The sequence below is a fragment of the Panulirus ornatus genome, chromosome 37 (assembly GCF_036320965.1).
Source record: "Panulirus ornatus isolate Po-2019 chromosome 37, ASM3632096v1, whole genome shotgun sequence".
Classification (NCBI taxonomy): Eukaryota; Metazoa; Arthropoda; class Malacostraca; order Decapoda; family Palinuridae; genus Panulirus; species Panulirus ornatus.
In genome coordinates, this window is record NC_092260.1 from 9064225 (window position 1) to 9090144 (window position 25920).

Here is a 25920-nt window from a genome sequence, read left to right on the forward strand (position 1 = left end):
CCAATCTTTTTTACTATCTATGATCAATTCATAAATATATATTATTGCTTTAATGTTTACAAGCTTAAAATCAATGAAAAACATATAACAACGAAAATTGATATATAAACAATCTTTGGTTTGGCAGAAGACCACGTTTGAACTCTTTATAGTGGCGTGTAGCAGAGGAAATAGAGAGATTCGATACTACTCGTGGTGGCTTAAGGGTGTTGGCGGAGAACATGGGGTATCCGAATCTATATACGCAAGTCGGCTCTATTGGTCGAATATTCCAGTAGACGTTGTTAGTTCACCTCCTCCAGTTACCTATAGTGTGGCCACACAGCAGACACTAGAATGGCGGACAATAAATTATACGAAGCTTTAGGCGTCTCAAGAACTGCTTCAGATTCTGAAATTCGTAGAGTAAGTACCTATTCCAAAATCTCTACATGTCTGTGGACTTATCTTGAAAGATGGGTTTATAGGTGATAAGCAAACAGTTGTGTAGTAGCAATTGGTGGCATCTGCAATTTCCGACTTAACGGGTTATAATTAATAATCTTTTGTGAAACAAGCTTTACGATAGGTAATGAACGTTGAAATTGTTTTATTCAGATCAAGAGTTGGAAGATGCTAACGCATGTGTGTGAAATGTCAGTGTGTTGAGTACCAGAAGTTTCTCAAGTTTGAACAGTTTGCTGTTTGGTTCATGTCCAAATGACGTAATGGAGTATCAGGAAAGGCCTATTACATTGGTATTTGATTTTTAATGCGAGTAAGTGTGCGGTAAGGCATGCTATAGGTATGTATGATAAGTATGATTACTTAGCGAACAATAGTTACGTTTGGGATGAAGTAGCCTGCGCGAGTTGTGTGTGGGTATTTTGCGAGCAAGCCTTTACCGGTGGTTCACATGTTATTTCATTTCAAACTATTTTACTCTTGTGATTTTATTTCTATATTACCTTCGTCGTTGCATTCCTCTGCGTTACATTGTTACGTGGAATTAGACTAAGGTTGTGTTGAAGACTGTGGTTACTTTGAGGTAGGTTTGGGTTATTGTTGAGCTTGGGGCTATAGTAAGTTTGATATTACTATTATCGCAGCATTTGTGAATATCTGCGGTATTAAATTAATTTTTGCAGTGGTATTAACCCTGCAGCATGAATTTGAGTGTCATATTTTAACTTAATGTGTTATGAACATACTAGGAAATTTGTAGGATTAAAAAATGTATTTTTATGTGATACACTTCTAGAAAGTCAACAGAACTTAGGAAGACCTAAGCTCACAACTTGGTCATATTTATACCTGATGCTTGTCTTTTATTATCTCTGCATTGTTATTGGATCCGAATGTCATGTTGGATTGTTCTGCAGTACCAGTATGATATTTATCAAAGTCTGGATGGGGAGCATTATATTTTGATGAAGTTTGTTAATGAGATAGTTATTATATATTGGAAAATGTTGGGTGTGATATTAATTTATTGGAAAAATGGGATCAGTAAAGATTTGGTAATACATTTGGAGGGAATCATCAGAGCTCTTGAAAACCTCAGCTAGTGTCCCAAACAGTTAAGATTTATCTTAATATTTGATATTGTCCAAATATGTTTTTCACACCCATGGTTGAGAACTGCCAAAGTGGTGCTGGATGTCAACCGATAACTCGGTGAACAGTGATTCAGTTTTCGGCAGCAAGCAAATTGCATTTAGATATATCTTAACGGACTATCATTTGGTTGGTAGGTGAGGTTCTTAGGTTTTTTATATTTTATTAGTGCATTACATGCTTTTATGCTTATTTACTTTAACTGATATGATCCTTTAATTATGCAATTTAGTGGTTATTAGGAAATGATTACATATGTTGTTGTCACTTTATACAGGTTTTAAGAGTTACAGAATTGCTTTTAGAGGAATGATGTAATGTCTTTCTTATTTTACAGTATTGATGAAGGCTTCAGTAGGATACCAAGGAAAATGTAGAGTTTATAAATGTGAAAATAAGTTAATGTTTTACATACTTTTCTTTTTGTTAATTACCCCACTCTTTTCCTGTTAGGACCCTTTAAAAGTCTGTATATCATTGTGTTGAAATAAGTTTTGGAAAATGTTTATATTGTAGTTGCTTTTTGTATTTTTTATGGTTACATAAGATACTTGCAGAGGAATGTTATATCATGTCTTTTGTATTGATTGATACTGATTTAGCCTTAACTAGGATACCGAGGAAAGCATAGGGTTAATAAGCATAAGAAATGAAAAGCAAGAGAACTTATGAAAATTTCACCTAGCCAGGTGATTAGATCCTGAAATATACCAAAATTAGTTAAAATGTACCCCAGTACCATAGTATATTCCCTCTAATTATCCTCAGCTGTGTTTGAATGAGATGGTAGAGTAATGTTTGATGCAAGAAATATAAAGATTGGTAATCAGTTAAAAAGTATATAATTTGCCATAGCACTCAAACCAGATAAATTTCCCAAACACCAACAGATGTAATAAATAGTGAATAATGAATTTGAAAAACTATTTGTAGTGAAATGGAAAAACATCATAAAAGAATGATAAAACTGCTAAGAAGGAAGTAAGATTATCCTTAATTTGACTATGAAGAATTAAATGATTTGTGATGGTGGCATATTGGTAAGATAGTGGTAAGCGCTTAAAACAGCTTGGTGTGATTTGTGATGATAGCATATTGGTTAGATAGTGGTAAACGCTTAATACATTTGGTGTTACGTCAATCCAGTTGATGGTGTCATGTATTTATTTATATTTTGTTTTAGTGCACTCTTCGTATAAGAAAAATTCCACTTTTGTCTACGTCTCCATGGCTTTGAAGATTTTCTGTAATTTTATTGTGTTTGTTGTATTATTAGTAAGTTTATATGATAGTTTCTCATTACTGATCTTGGCTCATTTTTTATATTGTAATCAACTGATCATGCAGTGATTGATAAAATGTTTTATTTTTTCTTTAATTCTTACATACAAGAATACAAAAGAAAAATTTTCAAACTAGTTAGAAGAATAAAGATGACCTAGCATTCTTGGCCCAGCCTTGTTATTATTAATATATGAGTGTTGTGATGATGGTTGATGGCTTCACTGGTGATCTACATTTCTGTCCAGTTACTAAGAAAGAAAGGATAATGCTCTCGACTTACCTAGATATGATCAAAGTGAAAGAAGGGTGGACATCAGCTCTTGAAATTACTTGCACTATACCAGAATAATTGTGTATCTCAACTGGATTGCTGCAGGTGTGTTTAGTAAGCTGTTAGAAGGTTATTTGATGTAACAGAAAAAAGATTTGTGGCCAATTAAAATAGATTAATTTACATGACAACTTTGGCCAGATTGGTTTCCTGAACACTGAAATATGTCATAAATGTCAGCAAATTAATCTGAAACTAAAATATCTGTTATGAAACAGAAAAATAGAAATAAAACAACCAAGAAACAAGTAAACAAGTGAGTGTGTTAGCAGCTTTGATGCATGAGACCGAGTTATAGTGATGGGTGATTTAAATGCGAAGGTGAGTAATGTGGCAGTTGAGGGTATAATTAGTGTACAAGGGGGGTGATTTGAATGTGAAGGTGAGTAATGTGGCAGTTGAGGGTATAATTAGTGTACAAGGGGTGTTCAGTGTTGTAAATGGAAATGGTGAAGAGCTTGTGGATTTGTGTGCTGAAAAAAGATTGGTGATTGGGAATACGTGGTTTAAAAAGAGATATACATAAGTATACTAATGTGAGTAGGAGAAATGGTCAAAGGGCATTATAAGATTAAGTGTTAATTGATAGGCATGTAAAAGAGAGACTTTTGGATGTTAATGTCAGTACTGAGAGGGGCAGCTGGGGGGATGTCTGATCACTATCTTGTGGAAGCAAAGGTGAAGATTTGTAGAGGTTTCCAGAAAAGAAGAGAGAATATAGGGGAGAAAAGTGGTGAGAGTATGTGAGCTTGGGAAGGAGACTCATATGAGGAAGTACCAGGATAGATTGAGTGTACAATGGCAAATGCTGTGAGAGGAGTTGGTGAGGAATGGGAACTATTTAAGGAAATAGTGATGGCTTGTGCAAAAGATGCATGTGGCATGAGAAAGGTGGGAGGTAGGCAGACCAGAAAGGGTAGTGAGTGGTGGGATGAAGAAGTAAGGCTGTTAGTGAAAGAGGAAAGAGAGGTGTTTGGATGATACTTCCAGGGAAGTAGGGCATATGACTGGGAGATGTATAAAAGAACATGGCAGGAGGTCGAGAGAAAGGTGCAAAAGGTGAAATAGAGGGCAAGTGAGAGTTGAGGAGAGAGAGTATCATTAAATTCTAGGAAGAATAAAAGATGTTTTGGAAGGAGGTAAATAACATGCGTAAGACAAAAGAACAAATGGGAACATTGGTGAAGGGGGCTAGTGGGGTGGTAATAACAGGTAGTGGTGAAGTGAAAAGGAGATGGAGGAAGTATTTTGAAGGCTTGTTGAATGTGTTTGATGATAGAGTGGCAGATCTAGGGTGTTTTGGTCGGGATGGTGTGCGAAGTGGGAGGGTCAGGGAGAATGGTTTGGTAATAGAGAAGAGGTTGTGAAAGCTTTGCAGATGAAATCTGGCAAGGTGACAGGTTTGGATAGCATTGCAGTGGAATTTATTAAAAAGGGGGACTGTGTTGTTGATTGGTTGGTAAGGATATTCAGTGTATGTATGGATCATGGTAAAGTGCCTGAGGATTAGTGGAATGCATGCATATTTCCATTGTACAAAGGGAAAGGTGATAATCTGCCCACTTCTCACGCTTCTCATGCCACAAGCGTCTATTGCACAAGCCATCATTGCTTCCCTAAATACATCCCATTCCTCCCCCACTCCCCTTACGTCCTTTGCTCTCACCTTTTTCCATTCTACTCTCAGTCTCTCCTTGTACTTCCTCACACAAGTCTCCTTTCCAAGCTCACTTACTCTCACCACTCTCTTCAACCCAACATTCTCTCTTCTCTTCTGAAAACCTCTACAAATCTTCACCTTCACCTCCACAGGATAATGATCAGACATCCCTCCAGTTGCACCTCTCTGCACACTAACATCCACGTTATACTTTGTCGCTGACTCCTGCATTAGTGAGGTAGCACAAGGAAACAGACGAAAGAATGGCCCAACCCACCCACATACACATGTATATACATACACATCCACACACACACATATACGTACCTATACATTTCAGCGTATACATATATATACATATACATATATACATATACATAATGTTGATAGAGATGCTCTGTGGAAGGTATTAAGAATATATGGAGTGGGAGGCAAGTTATTAGAAGCAGTGAAAAGTTTTTATCGAGGATGTAAGGCATTTGTACGTGTAGGAAGAGAGGAAAGTGATTGGTTCTCAGTGAATGTAGGTTTGCGGCAGGGGTGTGTGATGTCTCCATGGTTGTTTAATTTGTTTATGGATGGGGTTGTTAGGGAGGTAAATGCAAGAGTTTTGGAAAGAGGGGCAAGTATGAAGTCTGTTGGGGATGAGAGAGCTTGGGAAGTGAGTCAGTTGTTGTTCGCTGATGATACAGCGCTGGTGGCTGATTCATGTGAGAAACTGCAGAAGCTGGTGACTGAGTGTGTGAAAGAAGAAAGTTAAGAGTAAATGTGAATAAGAGCAAGGTTATTAGGTACAGTAGGGTTGAGGGTCAAGTCAATTGGGAGGTAAGTTTGAATGGAGAAAAACTGGAGGAAGTAAAGTGTTTTAGATATCTGGGAGTGGATCTGGCAGTGGATGGAACCATGGAAGCGGAAGTGGATCATAGGGTGGGGGAGGGGGCGAAAATCCTGGGAGCATTGAAGAATGTGTGGAAGTCGAGAACATTATCTCGGAAAGCAAAAATGGGTATGTTTGAAGGAATAGTGGTTCCAACAATGTTGTATGGTTGCGAGACGTGGGCTATGGATAGAGTTGTGCGCAGGAGGATGGATGTGCTGGAAATGAGATGTGTGGAAATAAAAAGAGCGTGGTTGAGAGAGCAGAAGAGGGTGTTTTGAAATGGTTTGGGCACATGGAGAGAATGAGTGAGGAAAGATTGACCAAGAGGATATATGTGTCGGAGGTGGAGGGAATGAGAAGTGGGAGACCAAATTGGAGGTGGTAAGATGGAGTGAAAAAGATTTTGTGTGATCGGGGCCTGAACATGCAGGAGGGTGAAAGGAGGGCAAAGAATAGAGTGAATTGGATCGATGTGGTATACCGGGGTTGACGTGCTGTCAGTGGATTGAATCAGGGCATGTGAAGCGTCTGGGGTAAACCATGGAAAGCTGTGTAGGTATGTATATTTGTGTGTGTGGACGTGTATGTATATACATGTGTATGGGGGTGGGTTGGGCCATTTCTTTCGTCTGTTTCCTTGCGCTACCTCGCAAACGCGGGAGACAGCGGCAAAAAAAAAAATACATATGTATACATATATACAAAGACTTTTCTTTCTTTCATACTATTCGCCATTTCCTGCATTAGCGAGGTAGCGTTAAGAGCAGAGGACTGGGCCTTTCAGGGAATATCCTCACCAGGCCTCCTTTTCTGTTCCTTCCTTTGGGAAAAAAAAAAATTATCTACATATGTACATAATTCATACTTGCTGCCTTTATTCATTCCTGTTGCCACCACGCCACATACAAAAGGACCCGCGCAAGGTAGTGCTAGGAAAAGACAGAAAAGGCCACATTCATTCACACAGTCTTTAGCTGTCATGTATAATGCACCAAAACCACAGCTCCCTTTCAGGACCCACAAAACTTTCCATGGTTTACACCAGACGCTTCACATTCCATGGTTCAATCCATTGACAGCACGTCGACCCTGGTACACTACATCGTTCCAATTCACTCTATTCCTTGCAGGCCTTTCACCCTTCTGCATGTTCAGGCCCCAATCACTCAAAATCATTTTCACTCCATCCTTCCACCTCCAATTTGGTCTCCCACTTCTTGTTCCCTCCACCTCTGACACACATATCCTTTTGGCCAATCTTTCCTCATTCTCTCCATGTGACCAAACCATTTCAATACACCCTCTTCTGCTCTCTTAACTACACTCTTTTTTATTACCACACATCACTCTTACCCTATTATTACTTACTCGATCAAACCACCTCACACCACATATTGTCCTCAAACATCTCATTTCCAACACATCCACCCATCTCCGCACGACCCTATCTATAGTTCATGCCTCGCAACCGTATAACATTGTTGGAACCACTATTCCTTCAAACATACCCATTTTTTCTTTCCGAGATAATGTTCTCGCCTTCCACGCATTCTTCTATGCTCCCGGAACCTTCACCCCTTCCCCTACCCTGTGACTCACTTCTGCTTTCATGGTTCCATCCACTGCCAAATCCACTCCCAGGTATCTAAAACACTTCACTTCCTCTAGTTTTTCTCCATTCAAACTTACCTCCCAATTGACTTGTCCCTCAACCCAATTGTACCTAATAACCTTGCTCTTATTCACATTTACTATCAGCTTTCTTTCACACACTTTACCAAACTCAGTCACCAGCTTCTGCAGTTTCTCACCCGAATCAGCCATCAGCGCTGTATCATCATCGAACAACAACTGACTCACTTCCCTAGCTCTCTAATCCATAACAGACTGCATATTTGCCCCTCTTTCCAAAACTCTTGCATTTGCCTCCCTAACAATCCCACCCATAGATAAACAACCATGGAAACATCACGCACCCCTGCCGCAAACTGTCATTCACCGGGAACCAATCACTTTCCTCTCTTGGCTTGCTTGTACACATGCCTTACATCCCCGATAAAAACTTTTCACTGCTTCTAGCAAATTGCCTCCCACACCATGAACTCTTAATACCTTCCACAGAGCATCTCTGATTAACTTTTATCATACGCCTTTTCCATATCTATAAATGCCACATACAAATCCATTTGTTTTTCTAAGTATTTCTCTCGTACATTGTTCAAAGCAAACACCTGATCCACACATCCTCTACCACTTCTGAAACCACACTGCTCTTCTCCAATCTGATGATCTGTACATGCCTTCACCCTCTTAATCAATACCCTCCCATATAATTTCCCAGGAATACTCAACAAACTAATTCCTCTGTAATTTTAGCCATCGCCTTTATCCCCTTTGCCTTTGTACAGTGTCACTATGCATGCATTCTGCCAATCCTCAGGCACTTCACCATCAGCCATACATACATTGAATATCCTCACCAACCAGTCAACAACACAATCACCCCCTTTTTTTTATATAAATTCTACTGCAATACCAACCCACCCACATACACATGTATATACATACACGTCCACACATGCAAATATACATACCTATACATCTCAATTTATACATATATATACACATACAGACATACATATATACGCATGTACATAATTCATACTGTCTGCCTTTATTCATTCCCATCGCCACCTCGCCACACATGGAATAACAACTCCCTCCCCCCTCATGTGTGCTAGGTAGTGCTAGGAAAAGACAACAAAGGCCCCATTCGTTCACACTCAGTCTCTAGCTGTCATGTAATAATGCCCGAAACCACAGTTCCCTTTCCACATCCAGGCCCCACAGAACTTTCCATGGTTTACCCCAGACGCTTCACATGCCCTGGTTCAATCCATTGACAGCACGTCGACCCCGGTATACCACATTGTTCCAATTCACTCTATTTCTTGCATACCTTTCACCCTCCTGCATGTTCAGGCCCCGATCACTCAAAATCTTTTTCACTCCATCTTTCCACCTCCAATTTGGACTCCCACTTCTCCTCTTTCCCTCCACCTCCGACACATATATCCTCTTGGTCAATCTTTCCTCACTCATTCTCTCCATGTGACCAAACCATTTCAAAACACCCTCTTCTGCTCTCTCAACCACACTTTATTACCACTCATCTCTCTTACCCTATTATTACTTACTCGATCAAACCACCTCACACCACATATTGTCCTCAAACATCTCATTTCCAGCACATCCACCCTCCTCCGCACAACTCTATCCATAGCCCATGCTTCGCAACCATACAACATTGTTGGAGCCACTATTCCTTCAAACATACCCATTTTTGCTTTCTGAGGTAATGTTCTCATCTTCCACACATTCTTCAAAGCTCCCAGAATTTTGGCCCCCCTCCCTCACCCTATGATTCACTTCCGCTTCCATGGTTCCATCTGCTGCCAATTCCACTCCCAGATATCTAAAGCACTTCACTTCCTCCAGTTTTTCTTCATTCAAGCTTACCTCCCAATTGACTTAACCCTCAACCCTACTGTACCTAATAACCTTGCTCTTATTCACATTTACTCTCAACTTTCTTTTTTCACACACTTTACCTAACTCAGTCACCAGCTTCTGCAGTTACTTACATGAATCAGCCACCAGCGCTATATCATCAGCGAACAACAACTGACTCACTTCCCAAGCTCTCTCATCCACAGCAGACAGCATGCTTGCCCCTCTTTCCAAAACTCTTGCATTCACCTCTCTAACGACCCCATCCATAAACAAATTAAACAACCATGGAGACATCACACACCCCTGCTGCACACCTACATTCACTGAGAACCAATCACTCCTCTCTTCCTCCACGTACACATGCCTTACATTCTCGATAAAAACTTTTCACTGCTTCTAACAACTTGCCTCCCACACTATATATTCTTAATACCTTCCACAGAGCATCTCTATCAACTCGATCATATGCCTTCTCCAGATCCATAAATGCTACATACAAATCCATTTGCTTTTTTAAGTATTTCTAACATAGATTCTTCAAAGCAAACACCTGATCCACACATCCTCTACCACTTCTGAAACCACACTGCTCCTCCCCAATCTGATGCTCTGTACATGCCTTCACCCTCTCAATCAATACCCTCCCATATAATTTCCCAGGAATACTCAACAAACTTATACCTCTGTAATTTGAGCACTCACTCTGATCCCCTTTGCCTTTGTACAGTGGCACTGTGCAAGCATTCCGCCAATCCCCAGGCACCTCACCATGAATCATACATACATTGAATAACCTTACCAACCAGTCAACAATACAGTCACCCCATTTTTTAATAAATTCCACTGCAATACCATCCAAACCCACTGCCTTGCCGACTTTCATCTTCCGCAAAGCTTTTATTACCTCTTCTCTGTTTACCAAATCATTTTCCCTAACCCTCTCACTTTGCACACCACCTCGACCAAAACACCCTATATCTGCCACTCTATCATCAAACACGTTCAACAAACCTTCAAAATACTAACTCCATCTCCTTCTCACATCACCGCTACTTGTTATCACCTCCCCATTTGCCCCCTTCACTGAAGTTCCCATTTGTTCCCTTGTCTTACGCACTTTATTTACATCCTTCCAGAACATCTTTTTATTCTCCCTAAAATTTAATGATACTCTCTCACCCTAACTCTCATTTGCCCTCTTTTTCACCTCTTGCCCCTTTCTCTTGACCTCCTGCCTCTTTCTTTTATACATCTCCCACTCAATTGCATTTTTTCCCTGCAAAAATTGTCCAAATGCCTCTCTCTTCTCTTTCACTAATAATCTTACTTCTTCATCCCACCACTCACTACCCTTTCTAATCTGCCCACCTCCCACGCTTCTCATGCTACAAGCATCTTTTGCGCAAGCCATCACCGCTTTCCTAAATACATCCCATTCCTCCCCCACTCCCCTTACCTCCTTTGTTTTCACCTTTTTCTATTCTGTATTCAGTTTCTCCTGGTACTTCCTTACACAAGTCTCCTTCCCAAGCTCACTTACTCTCACCACTCTCTTCACCCCAACATTCTCTCTTCTTTTCTGTAAGCCTCTACAAATCTTCACCTTCGCCTCCAAAAGATAAGGATCAGACATCCCTCCAGTTGCACCTCTTAGCACATTAACATCCAAAAGTCTCTCTTTCACGCGCCTATCAATTAACACGTAATCCAATAACGCTTTCTGGCCATCTCTCCTACTTACACACGTATACTTGTGTATATCTCTTTTTAAACCAGGTATTGCCGATCACCAGTCCTTTTTCAGCACATAAATCTACAAGCTCTTCACCATTTCCATTTACAACACTGAACACCCCATGTATACCAATTATTCCCTCAACTGCCACATTACTCACCTTTGCATTCAAATCACCCATCACTATAACCTGGTCTCGTGCATCAAAACCACTGAAACACTCATTCCGCTGCTCCCAAAACACTTGCCTCTCATGATGTTTCTTCTCATGCCCAGGTGCATATGCACCAATAATCACCCATCTCTCTCCATCAACTTTCAGTTTTACCCATATCAATCTAGAGTTTACTTTCTTACACTCTGTCATATACTCCCACCACTTCTGTTTCAGGAGTAGTGCTACTCCTTCCCTTGCTCTTGTCCTCTCACTAACCCCTGACTTTACTCCCAAAACATTTCCAAACCTCTTTTCCCCTTTACCCTTGAGCTTCGTTTCACTCAGAGCCAAAACATCCAGGTTCCTTTCCTCAAACATACTACTTATCTCTCCTTTTTTCTCATCTTGGTTACATCCAGACACATTTAGACACCCCAATCTGAGCCTTCAAGGAGGATGAGCACTCCCCGCATGACTCCTTCTTCTGTTTCTCCTTTTAGTTAAAATACAAGCAGGGGAGGGTTTCCTGCCCTGTGCTCCAGTCCCCTTTAGTCGTCTTCTACGACACACGAGGAATGCGATAGAATGTAAGAAAGTAAATTCTCGATTAATATGGGTAAAACTGAAAGTTGATGGAGAGAGATGGGTGATTATTGGTGCATATGCACCTGGGCATGAGAAGAAAGATCATGAGAGGCAAGTGTTTTAGGAGCAGCTGAATGAGTGTGTTAGTGGTTTTGATGCACGAGACCAGGTTATAGTGATGGGTGATTTGAATGCAAAGGTGAGTAATGTGGCAGTTGAGGGAATAATTGGTATACATGGGGTGTTCAGTGTTGTAAATGGAAATGGTGAAGAGCTTGTAGATTTATGTGCTGAAAAAGGACTGGTGATTGGGAATACCTGGTTTAAAAAGCGAGATATACATAAGTATACGTATGTAAGTAGGAGAGATGGCCAGAGAGTGTTATTGGATTACGTGTTAGTTGACAGGCGCGCGGAAGAGAGACTTTTGGATGTTAATGTGCTGAGAGGTGCAACTGGAGGGATGTCTGATCATTATCTTGTGGAGGCTAAGGTGAAGATTTGTATGGGTTTTCAGAAAAGAAGAGTGAATGTTGGGGTGAAGAGGGTGGTGAGAGTAAGTGAGCTTGGGAAGGAGACTTATGTGAGGAAGTACCAGGAGAGACTGAGTACAGAATGGAAAAAGGTGAGAACAATGGAAATAAGGGGAGTGGGAGAGGAATGGGATGTATTTAGGGAATCAGTGATGGCTTGCGCAAAAGATGCTTGTGGCATGAGAAGAGTGGGAGGTGGGCAGATTAGAAAGGGTAGTGAGTGGTGGGATGAAGAAGTAAGATTATTAGTGAAAGAGAAGAGAGAGGCATTTGGACAATTTTTGCAGGGAAAAAATGCAATTGAGTGGGAGATGTATAAAAGAAAGAGACAGGAGGTCAAGAGAAAGGTGCAAGAGGTGAAAAAAAGGGCAAATGAGAGTTGGGATGAGAGAGTATCATTAAATTTTAGGGAGAATAAAAAGTAGTGGTGATGTGAGAAGGAGATGGAGTCAGTGTTTTGAAGGTTTGTTGAATGTGTTTGATGATAGAGTGGCAGATATAGGGTGTTTTGGTCGAGGTGGTGTGCAAAGTGAGAGGGTTAGGGAAAATGATTTGATAAACAGAGAAGAGGTAGTAAAAGCTTTGCGGAAGATGAAAGCCGGCAAGGCAGCAGGTTTGGATGGTATTGCAGTGGAATTTATTAAAAAAAGGGGGTGACTGTATTATTGACTGGTTGGTAAGGTTATTTAATGTATGTATGACTCATGGTGAGGTGCCTGAGGATTGGCGGAATGCATGCATAGTGCCATTGTACAAAGGCAAAGGGGATAAGAGTGAGTGCTCAAATTACAGAGGTATAAGTTTGTTGAGTATTCCTGGTAAATTATATGGTAGGGTCTTGATTGAGAGGGTGAAGGCATGTACAGAGCATCAGATTGGGGAGGAGCAGTGTGGTTTCAGAAGTGGTAGAGGATGTGTGGATCAGGTGTTTGCTTTGAAGAATATATGTGAGAAATACTTAGAAAAGCAAATGGATTTGTATGTAGCATTTATGGATCTGGAGAAGGCATATGATAGAGTTGATAGAGATGCTCTGTGGAAGGTATTAAGAATATATGGTGTGGGAGGCAAGTTGTTGGAAGCAGTAAAAAGTTTTTATCGAGGATGTAAGGCATGTGTACGTGTAGGAAGAGAGGAGAGTGATTGGTTCTCAGTGAATGTAGGTTTGCGGCAGGGGTGTGTGATGTCTCCATGGTTGTTTAATTTGTTTATGGATAGGGTTGTTAGGGAGGTGAATGCAAGAGTTTTGGAAAGAGGGGCAAGTATGAAGTCTGTTGGGGATGAGAGAGCTTGGGAAGTGAGTCTGTTGTTGTTCACTGATGATACCTGCGCTGGTGGCTGATTCATGTGAGAAACTGCAGAAGCTGGTGACTGAGTTTGGTAAAGTGTGTGAAAGAAGAAAGTTAAGGGTAAATGTGAATAAGAGCAAGGTTATTAGGTACAGTAGGGTTGAGGGTCAAGTCAATTGGGGAGGTAAGTTTGAATGGAGAAAAACTGGAGGAAGTAAAGTGTTTTAGATATCTGGGAGTGGATCTGGCAGCGGATGGAACCATGGAAGCAGAAGTGGATCATCGGGTGGGGAGGGGGCGAAAATCCTATGAGCCTTGAAGAATGTGTGGAAGTCGAGAACATTATCTCAGAAATCAAAAATGGGTATGTTTGAAGGAATAGTGGTTCCAACAATGTTGTATGGTTGCGAGGCGTGGGCTATGGATAGAGTTGTGCGCAGGAGGATGGATGTGCTGGAAATGAGATGTTTGAGGACAGTGTGTGGTGTGAGGTGGTTTGATCAAGTAAGTAACGTAAGGGTAAGAGAGATGTGTGGAAATAAAAAGAGCGTGGTTGAGAGAGCAAAGAGGGTGTTTTGAAATGGTTTGGGCACATGGAGAGAATGAGTGAGGAAAGATTGACCAAGAGGATATATGTGTCGGAGGTGGAGGGAACTAGGAGAAGTGGGAGACCAAATTGGAGGTGGAAAGATGGAGTGAAAAAGATTTTGTGTGATCGGGGCCTGAACATGCAGGAGGGTGAAAGGAGGGCAAGGAATAGAGTGAAGTGGATCGATGTGGTATACTGGGGTTGACGTGCTGTCAGTGGATGGAATCAGTGCATGTGAAGCGTCTGGGGTAAAACATGGAAAGCTGTGTAGGTATGTATATTTGCGTGTGTGGACGTATGTATATACATGTGTATGGGGGTGGGTTGGGCCATTTCTTTCGTCTGTTTCCTTGCGCTACCTTGCAAACGCGGGAGACAGGGGGGAAAAATATATATATATATATATTTTTTTTTATTATACTTTGTCACTGTTCCCAAACCATTTCAAAACACCCTCTTCTGCTCTCTCAACCACACTCTTTTTATTTCCACACATCTCTCTTACCCTTACATTACTTACTCGATCAAAGCACCTCACACCATATATATGGAAAAAGGTGAGAACTAAGGAGGTAAGGGGAGTGGGGGAGGAATGGGATGTATTTAGGAAAGCAGTGATGGCTTAAGCAAAAGATGCTTGTGGCATGAGAAGCGTGGGAGGTGGGCAGATTAGAAAGGGTAGTGAGTGGTGGAATGAAGAAGTAAGATTATTAGTGAAAGAAAAGAGAGAGGCATTTGGTTGATTTTTGCAGGGAAAAATGCAAATGAGTGGGAGATGTATAAAAGAAAGAGGCAGGAGGTCAAGAGAAAGGTGCAAGAGGTGAAAAAGAGGGCAAATGAGAGTTGGGGTGAGAGAGTATCATTAAATTTTAGGGAGAATAAAAAGATGTTTTGGAAGGATGTAAATAAAGTGTGTAAGACAAGGGAGGAAGTGGGAACTCAGTGAAGGGGGCTAACGGGAAGTGATAACAAGTAGTGGTGATGTGAGAAAGAGATGGAGTGAGTATTTTGAAGATTTGTTGAATGTGTTTGATGATAGAGTGGCAGATATAGGGTGTTTTGGTCGAGGTGGTGTGCAAAGTGAGACGGTTAGGGAAAATGATTTGGTAAACAGAGAAGAGTTAGTAAAAGCTTTGCGGAAGATGAAAGCCGGGAAGGCAGTGGGTTTGGATGGTATTGCAGTGGAATTTATTAGAAATGGGGGTAATAGTATTGTGTATTGGTTGGTAAGGTTATTTAATGTATGTATGACTCATGGTGAGGTGCCTGAGGATTGGCAGAATGCTTGCATAGTGCCATTGTACAAAGGGAAAAGGGATAAGAGTGAGTGCTCAAAGTACAGAGGTATAAGTTTGTTGAGTATTCCTGGTAAATTATATAGGAGGGTATTGATTGAGAGGGTGAAGGCATGTACAGAGCATCAGATTGGGGAGGAGCAGTGTGGTTTCAGAAGTGGTAGAGGATGTGTGGATCAGGTGTTTGCTTTGAAGAATGTATGTGAGAAATACTTAGAAAAGCAAATGGATTTGTATGTAGCATTTATGGATATGGAGAAGGCATATGATAAAGTTGATAGAGATGCTCTGTGGAAGGTATTAAGAATATATGTGTGGGAGGCAAGTTGTTAGAAGCAGTGAAAAGTTTTTACTGAGGATTTGTATGTGTAGGAAGAGAGGAATGTGATTGGTTCTCAGTGAATGTAGGTTTATGGCAGGGGTGTTTAATATCTCCATTGTTGTTTAATTTGTTTATGGATGGTGTTGTTAGGGAGGTGAATGCAAGAGTTTTGGAAAGAGGGGCAAGTATGTAGTCTGTTGTGGATGAGAGAGCTTGGGAAGTGAGTCAGTTGTTGTTCGCTGATGATACAGCACTGATGGTTGATTCATGTGAGAAACTGCAGAAGCTGGTGACTGAGTTTGGTAAAGTGTGTGAAAAGAGAAAGTTGAGAGTAAATGTAAATAAGAGGAAGGTTATTAGGTACATTAGGGTTGAGGGACAAGTCAACTAAGGGGGTAAGTTTGAATGGAGAAAAAACTTAAGGAAGTGAAGTGTTTTAGATATCTGGGAGTGGATTTGGCAGCGGATGGAACCATGGAAGCGTAAGTGAATCATAGGGTGGGGGAGGGGGCCAAAATTCTGGGAGTGTCGAAGAATGTGTGGAAGTCGAGAACATTTTACCTCGGAAAGCAAAAATGGGTATGCTTGAAGGAATAGTGGCTCCAACAATGTTGTATGGTTGCAAGGCATGAGCTATGGATAGAGTTGTGCGGAGGAGGGTGGATGTGCTGGAAATGAGATGTTTGAGGACTATATGTGGTATGAGGTGGTTTGATCGAGTAAGTAATGTAAGGCTAAGAGAGATGTGTGGTAATAAAAAGAGTGTGGTTGAGAGAGCAGAAGAGGGTGTTTTGAAATGGTTTGGGCACATGGAGAGAATGAGTGAGGAAAGATTGACCAAGAGGATATATGTGTCGTAGGTGGAGGGAACGAGGAGAAGTGGGAGACCAAATTAGAGGTGGAAAGATGGAGTGAAAAAGATTTTGAGTGATCGGGGCCGGAACATGCAGGAGGGTGAAAGGCGGGCAAGGAATAGAGTGAATTGGATTGATGTGGTATACCGGGGTTGACGTGCTGTCAGTGGATTGAATCAAGGCATGTGTATGGGGTGGGTTGGGCCATTTCTTTCGTCTGTTTCCTTGCGCTACCTCGCAAACGCGGGAGACAGCGACAAAGCAAAAAAAAAGAAAATATATATATATAAAGTGTGTGGAAGAAGAAAGTTGAGAGTAAATGTGAATAAGAGCAAGGTTATTAGGTACAGTAGGGGTGAGGGTCAAGTCAATTGGGAGGTGAGTTTGAATGGAGAAAAACTGGAGGAAGTGAAGTGTTTTAGATATCTGGGAGTGGATCTGTCAGCGGATGGAACCATGGAAGCGGAAGTGGATCATAGGGTGGGGGAGGGGGCGAAAATTTTGGGAGCCTTGAAAAATGTGTGGAAGTCGAGAACACTATCTCGGAAAGCAAAAATGGGTATGTTTGAGGGAATAGTGGTTCCAACAATGTTGTATGGTTGCGAGGCGTGGGCTATGGATAGAGATGTGCGCAGGAGGATGGATGTGCTGGAAATGAGATGTTTGAGGACAATGTGTGGTGTGAGGTGGTTTGATCGAGTAAGTAACGTAAGGGTAAGAGAGATGTGTGGAAATAAAAAGAGCGTGGTTGAGAGAGCAGAAGAGGGTGTTTTGAAATGGTTTGGGCACATGGAGAGAATGAGTGAGGAGAGATTGACCAAGAGGATATATGTGTCGGAGGTGGAGGGAACGAGGAGAAGAGGGAGACCAAATTGGAGGTGGAAAGATGGAGTGAAAAAGATTTTGTGTGATCGGGGCCTGAACATGCAGGAGGGTGAAAGGAGGGCAAGAAATAGAGTGAATTGGAGTCATGTGGTATACAGGGGTTGACGTGCTGTCAGTGGATTGAAGCAAGGCATGTGAAGCGTCTGGGGTAAACCATGGAAAGCTGTGTAGGTATGTATATTTGCGTGTGTGGACGTGTGTATGTACATGTGTATGGGGGGGGGGGGGGTTGGGCCATTTCTTTCGTCTGTTTCCTTGCGCTACCTCGCAAACGCGGGAGACAGCGACAAAGTATAAAAAAAAAAAAAAAAAAAATATATATATATATATATATATATATATATATATATTTTTTTTTTTTTTTTTTTTTTTTTATACTTTGTCGCTGTCTCCCGCGTTTGCGAGGTAGCGCAAGGAAACAGACGAAAGAAATGGCCCAACCCCCCCCCCCCATACACATGTACATACACACGTCCACACACGCAAATATACATACCTACACAGCTTTCCATGGTTTACCCCAGACGCTTCACATGCCTTGCTTCAATCCACTGACAGCACGTCAACCCCTGTATACCACATGACTCCAATTCACTCTATTTCTTGCCCTCCTTTCACCCTCCTGCATGTTCAGGCCCCGATCACACAAAATCTTTTTCACTCCATCTTTCCACCTCCAATTTGGTCTCCCTCTTCTCCTCGTTCCCTCCACCTCCGACACATATATCCTCTTGGTCAATCTCTCCTCACTCATTCTCTCCATGTGCCCAAACCATTTCAAAACACCCTCTTCTGCTCTCTCAACCACGCTCTTTTTATTTTCACACATCTCTCTTACCCTTACGTTACTTACTCGATCAAACCACCTCACACCACACATTGTCCTCAAACATCTCATTTCCAGCACATCCATCCTCCTGCGCACATCTCTATCCATAGCCCACGCCTCGCAACCATACAACATGGTGAAGCCTAATTGCAAACATACCCATTATTGCCTTTCAAAGATAATGGATTAGATGAGTCTCAAAGTACAAGGTAAGTTTATTTCCTGTCAACTATATGAGTACTTGCTTGAGAGGTTTAAGCATTCCGGCCAGATTGACAGTTGTCAGATATCGTAGAGATGTTACCCCAGTTTTCTCATTGAAAACTATGAGAAATACTTACAATCAACTTGCTTTATTCACATTTACTCATAAAACTTTATCTATACAAGTTAACAGACTCTGTGAGATTAAGCATTTGTCAGTTTCTAACATGAATAAGTTCACTAGCGTTGTATCTGTCAGGAAGAAGGAACTGATATTTCCAAGCTAATGTAGTTTCCAAGCGACAGTTTTAATATTTCCCATCTTGTTCAACTCTTGTTTAGACGTTTTAGAGGAATCATTTTAAAGACAATAATCTTGAAAACTTGGGAATGAGTCGATCCTGCCGATAACACTATTTATTCATTGAGAAACCAGATCATTCTGATTTGGTAGTGTTAAAAGAAAAGTGCAGTAAATTCGAATAAAAATTTTCATGTTTAGGACAAGCCCCAACTAATAATTTATGAAAAACTTCAAGAGTATCTTTTAATATCTATGATATGCCGTTAACCAGATCGTAATGATCATATACCAAAATTCTTGTCTGAAGAATTTGATCAAACATTACTCAAAGCAAAATGATCACACATTCTCAACAACTTCTGTTAAGCATGCTATGATCCAATTGATGCGTAAGGGCTGTAACTGAATTTAACCTCATATATAATTTGACAGTAATAATGAAGCAAAGAGTTTGTACTAACATAATTTGAGACATAGTTTATATATATATATATATATATATGTATGTATTTGTAATATTTAATATGAGTTAGTTTTTTATTACTATTTTGGTCTTAAAACACATTTTGATGTTTGAGGGAGACCTGTTTGATGTGAGCATTAGAGCAGAATAATTGAGATTTTCTTAAGTGTCCATTGATCTTTTCTTCTTTTATATCCATCATTGCTCCACCAGTTTGTATGGACACAACTTGGAGTTTGGATAATGTACACTGTTTTGTTTTGGCTGATTATAAGTGCCCTGCTTTCACAACATTACCAGCATTAAATGACTTAATCTTACTCTTAGTTGTATACTTTTCTGTATTTGTTATGCCATAAACATTACTTTAGTGCTATGTTATCGTATTATTCATTTTTTTTTTTTTTTTTTTTTTTTTTTGCCGGTCTCCCGCGTTTGCTATATACAGGCTAATAATAAAATCATGTTAGTGTGTTCTATTTGAGGAATTGCTGTGCTTTACGTCCATAGATATATTGCCGTTGAACATAATGCTAGTAATGTGAGTTATGCTACCTCAAGGAGGGCAAGGAAAGTGTTGTCTTAAGAACAGAAAGGGGATTTTTTGATTGCCTTGCTTATGGTGATGGTGCATCATCATTTGAGGAGGCAGCTGAGGACTACTTTTAGTCATACCTGGCAGGAATCAGGTTAGTGGTGGTGTGAAGATGCGCTTATTTATGCAAGTGAGAATTGAGTCACCCAAGTATGATTGCCTGTGCACTGGTTATGTTGTTTTATCTTGTTGAGAGTCTCTCTGATTGAGGAATGCCATAATCAATCTCAATGTATCATAGATTTTTGATAAACTTGTTTCTTTTTGCCCATAGATATAGCTTCTAGGCACAAAGCTAGTGATGCAAGTTGTGCTACGCTGAGTAGGGCAAGGAGAGTGATATTTTTTGAGCTAAAATTAGACTTTGGTGATACTGTAGCATCTGTTAGGAGGAATTTCAGTGTTAGTGAGTCAGGTGTGAACCCCAGAGAAAAATATGGCACCCCTCTGTGGGGCATAGCTGGCTGGCTGTTTTGTAGGAGTGCAGAGGCCAAGTGCTGAGCATCAGAGGTGATGCTATGCAATTGTTCTATATTCTATAATCTATAGTATAAACTTAGGTACCTCACAAACTGCAGTTTTGCCAACCAAAGGGTTTTACAGGAATGTTATCTTCATTGTTGGCAAGGGACCTCTTTACTTTGCGGGGCACCAGTTCTCTCATGAAAAGAATATTGCTGTGTTCTAACATCAGTCTACAAGGAAGGGAAAATTGCAGTATTAGAAAGCATTTGGAGGTCTTTCATGGCCCTCATTGACTTAGTTCATGGCCCCATTGACGTAGCTCATGGCCCTCATTGACATAATCAAGAAACTAAAATTACTGGGAATGGGTGAAATCACTGTCTCCCTGAAGATTGGACAGGAGAAGCATATTATCATGTATGTCTGGAAAATAGCTCCCTACTTGCATTACATAAATGCAAGACTGTAAAATACTTTCTGGAATCCAGGTGAGCAATATACACAAGAGAGACCCCCTTAAGCATCTGTGGCCTGAAATTTTGCTACACCTTGCCAGCAACCACCGAAAACACCATGGGATGCAAAGTGAAGAAGTTTAAAAGGGTTCTGGACAAGCACCTACAAAGTGTACCAGATCAGTCAGGTTGTGGAGGCTGCATGAGCCTGTGGTTTCCTGTAGCTTGGCTGACTTGACAGACCAGTCCAGCAGCCAGGGTCAAGCACAGGATAAACATCCTGAAATTTGAAAGAACAACAAAGCATTATAGCTCAGTCTTTCATACTAGCCCCTTCACTATTTTATCTCCTAATTTTATGTACTCTTTGAAAGGTATGGAATTTTATTAGCACCGTAGACATTGTAATATACGTTGTAGCCATATGCTTATGTACATGATAGATTTTATTTTTTCTAAAATGACCTTTAATTTCAGAATTACCGCAGACTTGCTAAGGAATACCACCCTGACAAAAATCCAGCTGCTGGTGACAAGTTTAAGGAGATTTCATTTGCTTATGAGGTCCTGACAAATCCAGAGAAACGAGAGATTTATGATCGATATGGACTAAAAGGACTCCAGGTAAGTTCCTAGTTTGCAGTTATAGACAACCATGTAATTAAAGGAAGGGTGTTGTTTGGCTCTGCCTGCAAGAGTGAAAAGTCACCTTAATCCACTAAAGGAGTCCACATGTAAAGAGAACCTTTTGACATACTTTACAAGGTAAATTTAGATATTATATTGCAGATTTAACATTGTCTGACTATCTATCAACTATCTATGTCTCTGATGCCCATATCCTCTGGGAACTCACATCAAGGGGGTGGCCATGGCAGAAGAGTCTCCACTTATCCCTGTCCTAACATGGCTCCCTCGCATACACATTTCCACACTTTCTTCGACCATTTCTCTTCCTCCAGTATTCACCCATTCTATTTCCCCGTGTCACAGATGGTCTGACTTTCACAACCACCCCTTTAATTATATTATCATACACTCTCCTTGTAAACTCCCAGTCTTGTAAGTGATATTCAGTAGTCTTGACTGATTGTTATAGCCAGCTCTGATGACATGAGTTTTGAAATTACCTCATCAGTAGTAAAGGATCTTTGTGGATAATGCTCTAGATGGCATGTTATTACTTTTACTGTGTTCCACCAGCATATTGCACTCTCACATAACTAGTGAAATATTAAGCCAGGGTTATTATTTTTTCTTAGTGATTCTTTGTTTTGACTATACTTATTAGATGAAGGTGTGTGTTGTATTAGAAGTGGTGTGCAGATTTAGCATTTCAGCAATATTTATCAAAATAGGAAACCTTGCAGTTTTTCATATTTGGCATAAGTTGATGTTCCAGACATGCCAGGTATTCACTAGATATGTGTGAATTAGCTTACTCACTGTCTACACCTCATCTCCTGGACAGAAATGGGAATAGATGAGGTTCTCATAAGGTTGGTGTACTCATTTTATATGAGGCTCTCCTAAGGTTGGTGTACTTGATAAAAGGTTCTCCTCAGGTTTGTTTACTCACTTGCTATGAGTTCTAGCATCAAAAGTGTTAGACACTTGATTGATTGTAACAGCAGTTGGGGATCATTTAACATATTAGAAAAACTTCAAAGTGAGATAACCTTAGGTTACACTACCTTTGCCATTCTCAGCTTTACATTTATTACTGGGAAGTTGAATTTTTCTTTATTTGGCATCATCCATTAGTATGTTTCCTATTGCATACTTTGTTAGTAGTCTGAACTTAAAAGTGCAGCAGGAACCACATAGCACATTTCTTTGTACCTCTTATCTATTTCATGCAAGGTAATACCAGGAACATACGATTTATCCTTTGTGAAAAAATCCTCTCATAGCTCATTCCCCTTTCCCTGCTTTTGGAAGGCAATGATAAAGGAAGGAATGATTTTCAGTACCGTGCTCCCTTCCATAATTGTCACATTCTGCAACAAGCAGATCTGAAGGTAGTATTCTTTCTCCTCTTTCCCAAGGGAAAGCATGAATTATGAATGGAATAGTGTTTTAGAGCTTGATATTTATCCAAGGCAGCCCTCTCTGACTGATGCAAAGTCTAGGGTTCATTGGCTTACACTACCTTTCTTAAGATAAATGATTGTTGGTCAAAAGAAAATTAAATACCACAAAGTTAGTTGACATATATTTTATATATAATCATTGAAATGTACATATTTTGTTTAATTTTTTTTTTCTGCTTATGTTAACCTTTCATATGAGATTAAGCAGCTTGGTAAATTCAGGGTCATCAAGTTTGTTCCATATTAGTACATAATTAATTCAACTCTCATTTCCTTGTTTGCCAGGAAGGAGGAGAGAGTGGGTTTGCAGGAGCAGAAGACCTCTTTGGTCATTTCTTTGGTGGAGGTGGGCCTTTTGGTGGATTATTTGGTGGGTTTGGTGGTGGAGGCTTCCGGCATGGACAAAGAAGAGGACCAAGACGTGGAGAGAACACTGTTCATAGGCTTAAGTAAGTATTGAAACTTTATTACTCCTTTATCAGTGATTACAGAATGAAGTTAGGAAAACATGGTGACATTCCATTGAGCGAATAAGGTAATTTTCTTCGTTTCTTTTAAGTGCTACTCAGCTAATACAGAAAATGGTGAAAAGGTGTGTAAAGGAAACAAAGCTTAGAAAAAATTATTTTTAGATCTGATGTATAGTTTTCATTGTGGTAAGATATGTATGAAGTGTTTACTTTCTTTTATTTATGTTTTCTTTTTGCTTCATCTTTGCAGAGTTTCCTTGGAGGACATGTATAATGGCAAGGTATCTAAACTCCAGCTCTCAAAGAATACTATCTGCACAGCGTGTGGAGGGTAAATATGCATTGATGCCTTCATACTTTTGGTATCTTATGATTAAAAAATTAGTAACTTTTTTTTTCATATGTATGATTTTGTGTATTTTTTAGTATGTTCATTTGCTTATAAGTTCTGATAATCACTCCAGTTTAGAATTTTAGTTATAGATTTGTGTTATTTTCAGTTTTTGAAAATACTGAAGGTTAGCACTTTATATGGTCAGAGTAGTTTATATCAGTGGTACCTCAATAACTCATGATATGAAGTACAATTAATATAAGGCAATGAAATAGGCTCATAGGGGTGTCTTTTTCAACATCGGTATGAACAGCTGGGTCAGGCTTTGGGTAAGGAAAATGATTAAACGTTGCTCTGGGTGGGGCCTTTAGTTATTGAGTACATTAGCTGCAGCTGTAAGACTTGTTATGCTTCATTTCAAGACAATTTGTTATGGGACAAGATAGTGCTGGTTATGCTTTATTTAACAAAATATATTTTTATAAATGAAATATGCAGTTTAAACTTGAAACCATACCATGCACATTGTGATGGTCTGCTCCCAGCAGAATTTGAGTGATAAGAAAAAAAAGATGGAGAGAGTACTTCTCAAAAACAAATACTTTGATTTTCATAATTCCAATAACAGTAATGTCTCAGAAGAACCATTTTTTTCATCTCTCCATTTAATTGCTGGTCCTGTTAGAAAATTGGACCTTTACACCACTTCAAACTCTCATTGTTGCTCTTAAGCCAGTTTCCTGGTTAGTGTATGACCCTTCCATTGTAAAAGTACTCTTTTGTTGCTAGTGGTGTATTTATTATTTTTGTAGATTTTGGTTCATTCTCTGGAGACACAGGATGTGCACATGGGTGCATATCCTGTTTGTCTCTGTTGTTTTTTTTTATTGAGGATATCTTTATATGTGTGTTTTTTTTTTTCCCAAAAGAAGGAACAGAGAAGGGGGCCAGGTGAGGATATTCCCTCAGAGGCCCAGTCCTCTGTTCTTAACGCTACCTTGCTAATGCGGGAAATGGCGAATAGTTTGAAAGAAAGATCTTTATATGTATATCTTTGATGCCTATTCCCTCTGGGAACTCCCTCAAGAGGGTGGCCATGCCAAAAGAGTCACTGTAACTGGTGAACTTTAGTGCTGCTTCTTAACCTTTAATGCCTCACCTTTAATAGGCTAGTGGCAGGTGGCAAGTCCATCACAGTGTTTCCAGAGGCTCCTACTTAGTATTTCGTCCAACTTCTGCTTTCTAATATATCTGTCTCTATGTGAAGATGATGATCATTTGAAACCGGAACCACCAAGAAGAGCAGTTCATAGGATAAGTAAATGAAGTTAATGTTAAGAAATGAAGAAATGGAGATGGCTATACTGATAGTGATATCTGGAGAAGGAAAAGGAGCATCTCCATTTGTGGCCATTTCATCATTTGCTAGAAGGCCAAGGGAACATTTGAAGCCATCTCTGGCTCTAGTGGTGAAAAGAAGTGTTTGATGGGTGGCTGATGAGATTCATGTTTTTTCATGGCCTTCACTATGGTGTAGTCAGTCATCAAACCCATTATGATTTTTGAGATGGATGAAACTTGCCTTCTTGGCTAACTGTATGTTCTTTGCCACTCCTTCCTGAAAGTTTTGTAGAAACTTCTCATTTCTGAAATGCAGATGCCCTTTTTTCATCAAAGGGCATATCTGGTACCTTCATCCTACTGCTGCCAGTTGTATAGAAGTTCAAATCCAAAGGTCTAGATGATGAAAGTGTTGATGTACAAGTGGTGTTTCAGAAATTTTATATCAGAAGCTAAGTCCTACCTTTTGATAAGGGTTGTCCTCCAAAGGAAATTTGATTCCCAGACTGTTTGTTTGAGCATCAGATTTACCTTCATAAATTCAGCTTTGAAGCCATATTTTTGCTAAAAAACATCAGGACCACTATCCAGGTGATATCCATTGGCTGAAATGATATCAGGAAATCCATCCTGATTGTTAAGTGGAGACAGCTGTTATTTAACACCTTACAGGATTTTGAGGGCTTCCCAGAAATAATGAACACTTATGATAAAATTGGCATAGTGCAGATGTATTATCATATCTACCCTACAAGATGCAAGCAAAAGATGAATCTCAGACATGAACATATATACAAATCCTCTTGAAGATGAACAAAGGACAAGATGAGTGCAACTGAATTTGAACTAGATGCAGCAC

General features: G+C 40.1%; 1 protein-coding gene across 1 annotated transcript in view; it reads left to right on the forward strand.

Moving 5' to 3' along the window:
* Positions 1–245: 245 nt before the first annotated feature.
* Positions 246–25920, forward strand: part of LOC139760489 (dnaJ homolog subfamily A member 2-like) — an 82960-nt gene continuing 57285 nt past the window's right edge. Inside the window, exons 1-4 of the mRNA XM_071683773.1 lie at positions 246–405; positions 21301–21447; positions 23202–23365; positions 23637–23717. Coding sequence (XP_071539874.1) covers positions 337–405; positions 21301–21447; positions 23202–23365; positions 23637–23717 — 461 coding nt within the window. The 5' untranslated portion in view covers positions 246–336. The remainder of the gene's footprint in view (positions 406–21300; positions 21448–23201; positions 23366–23636; positions 23718–25920) is intronic.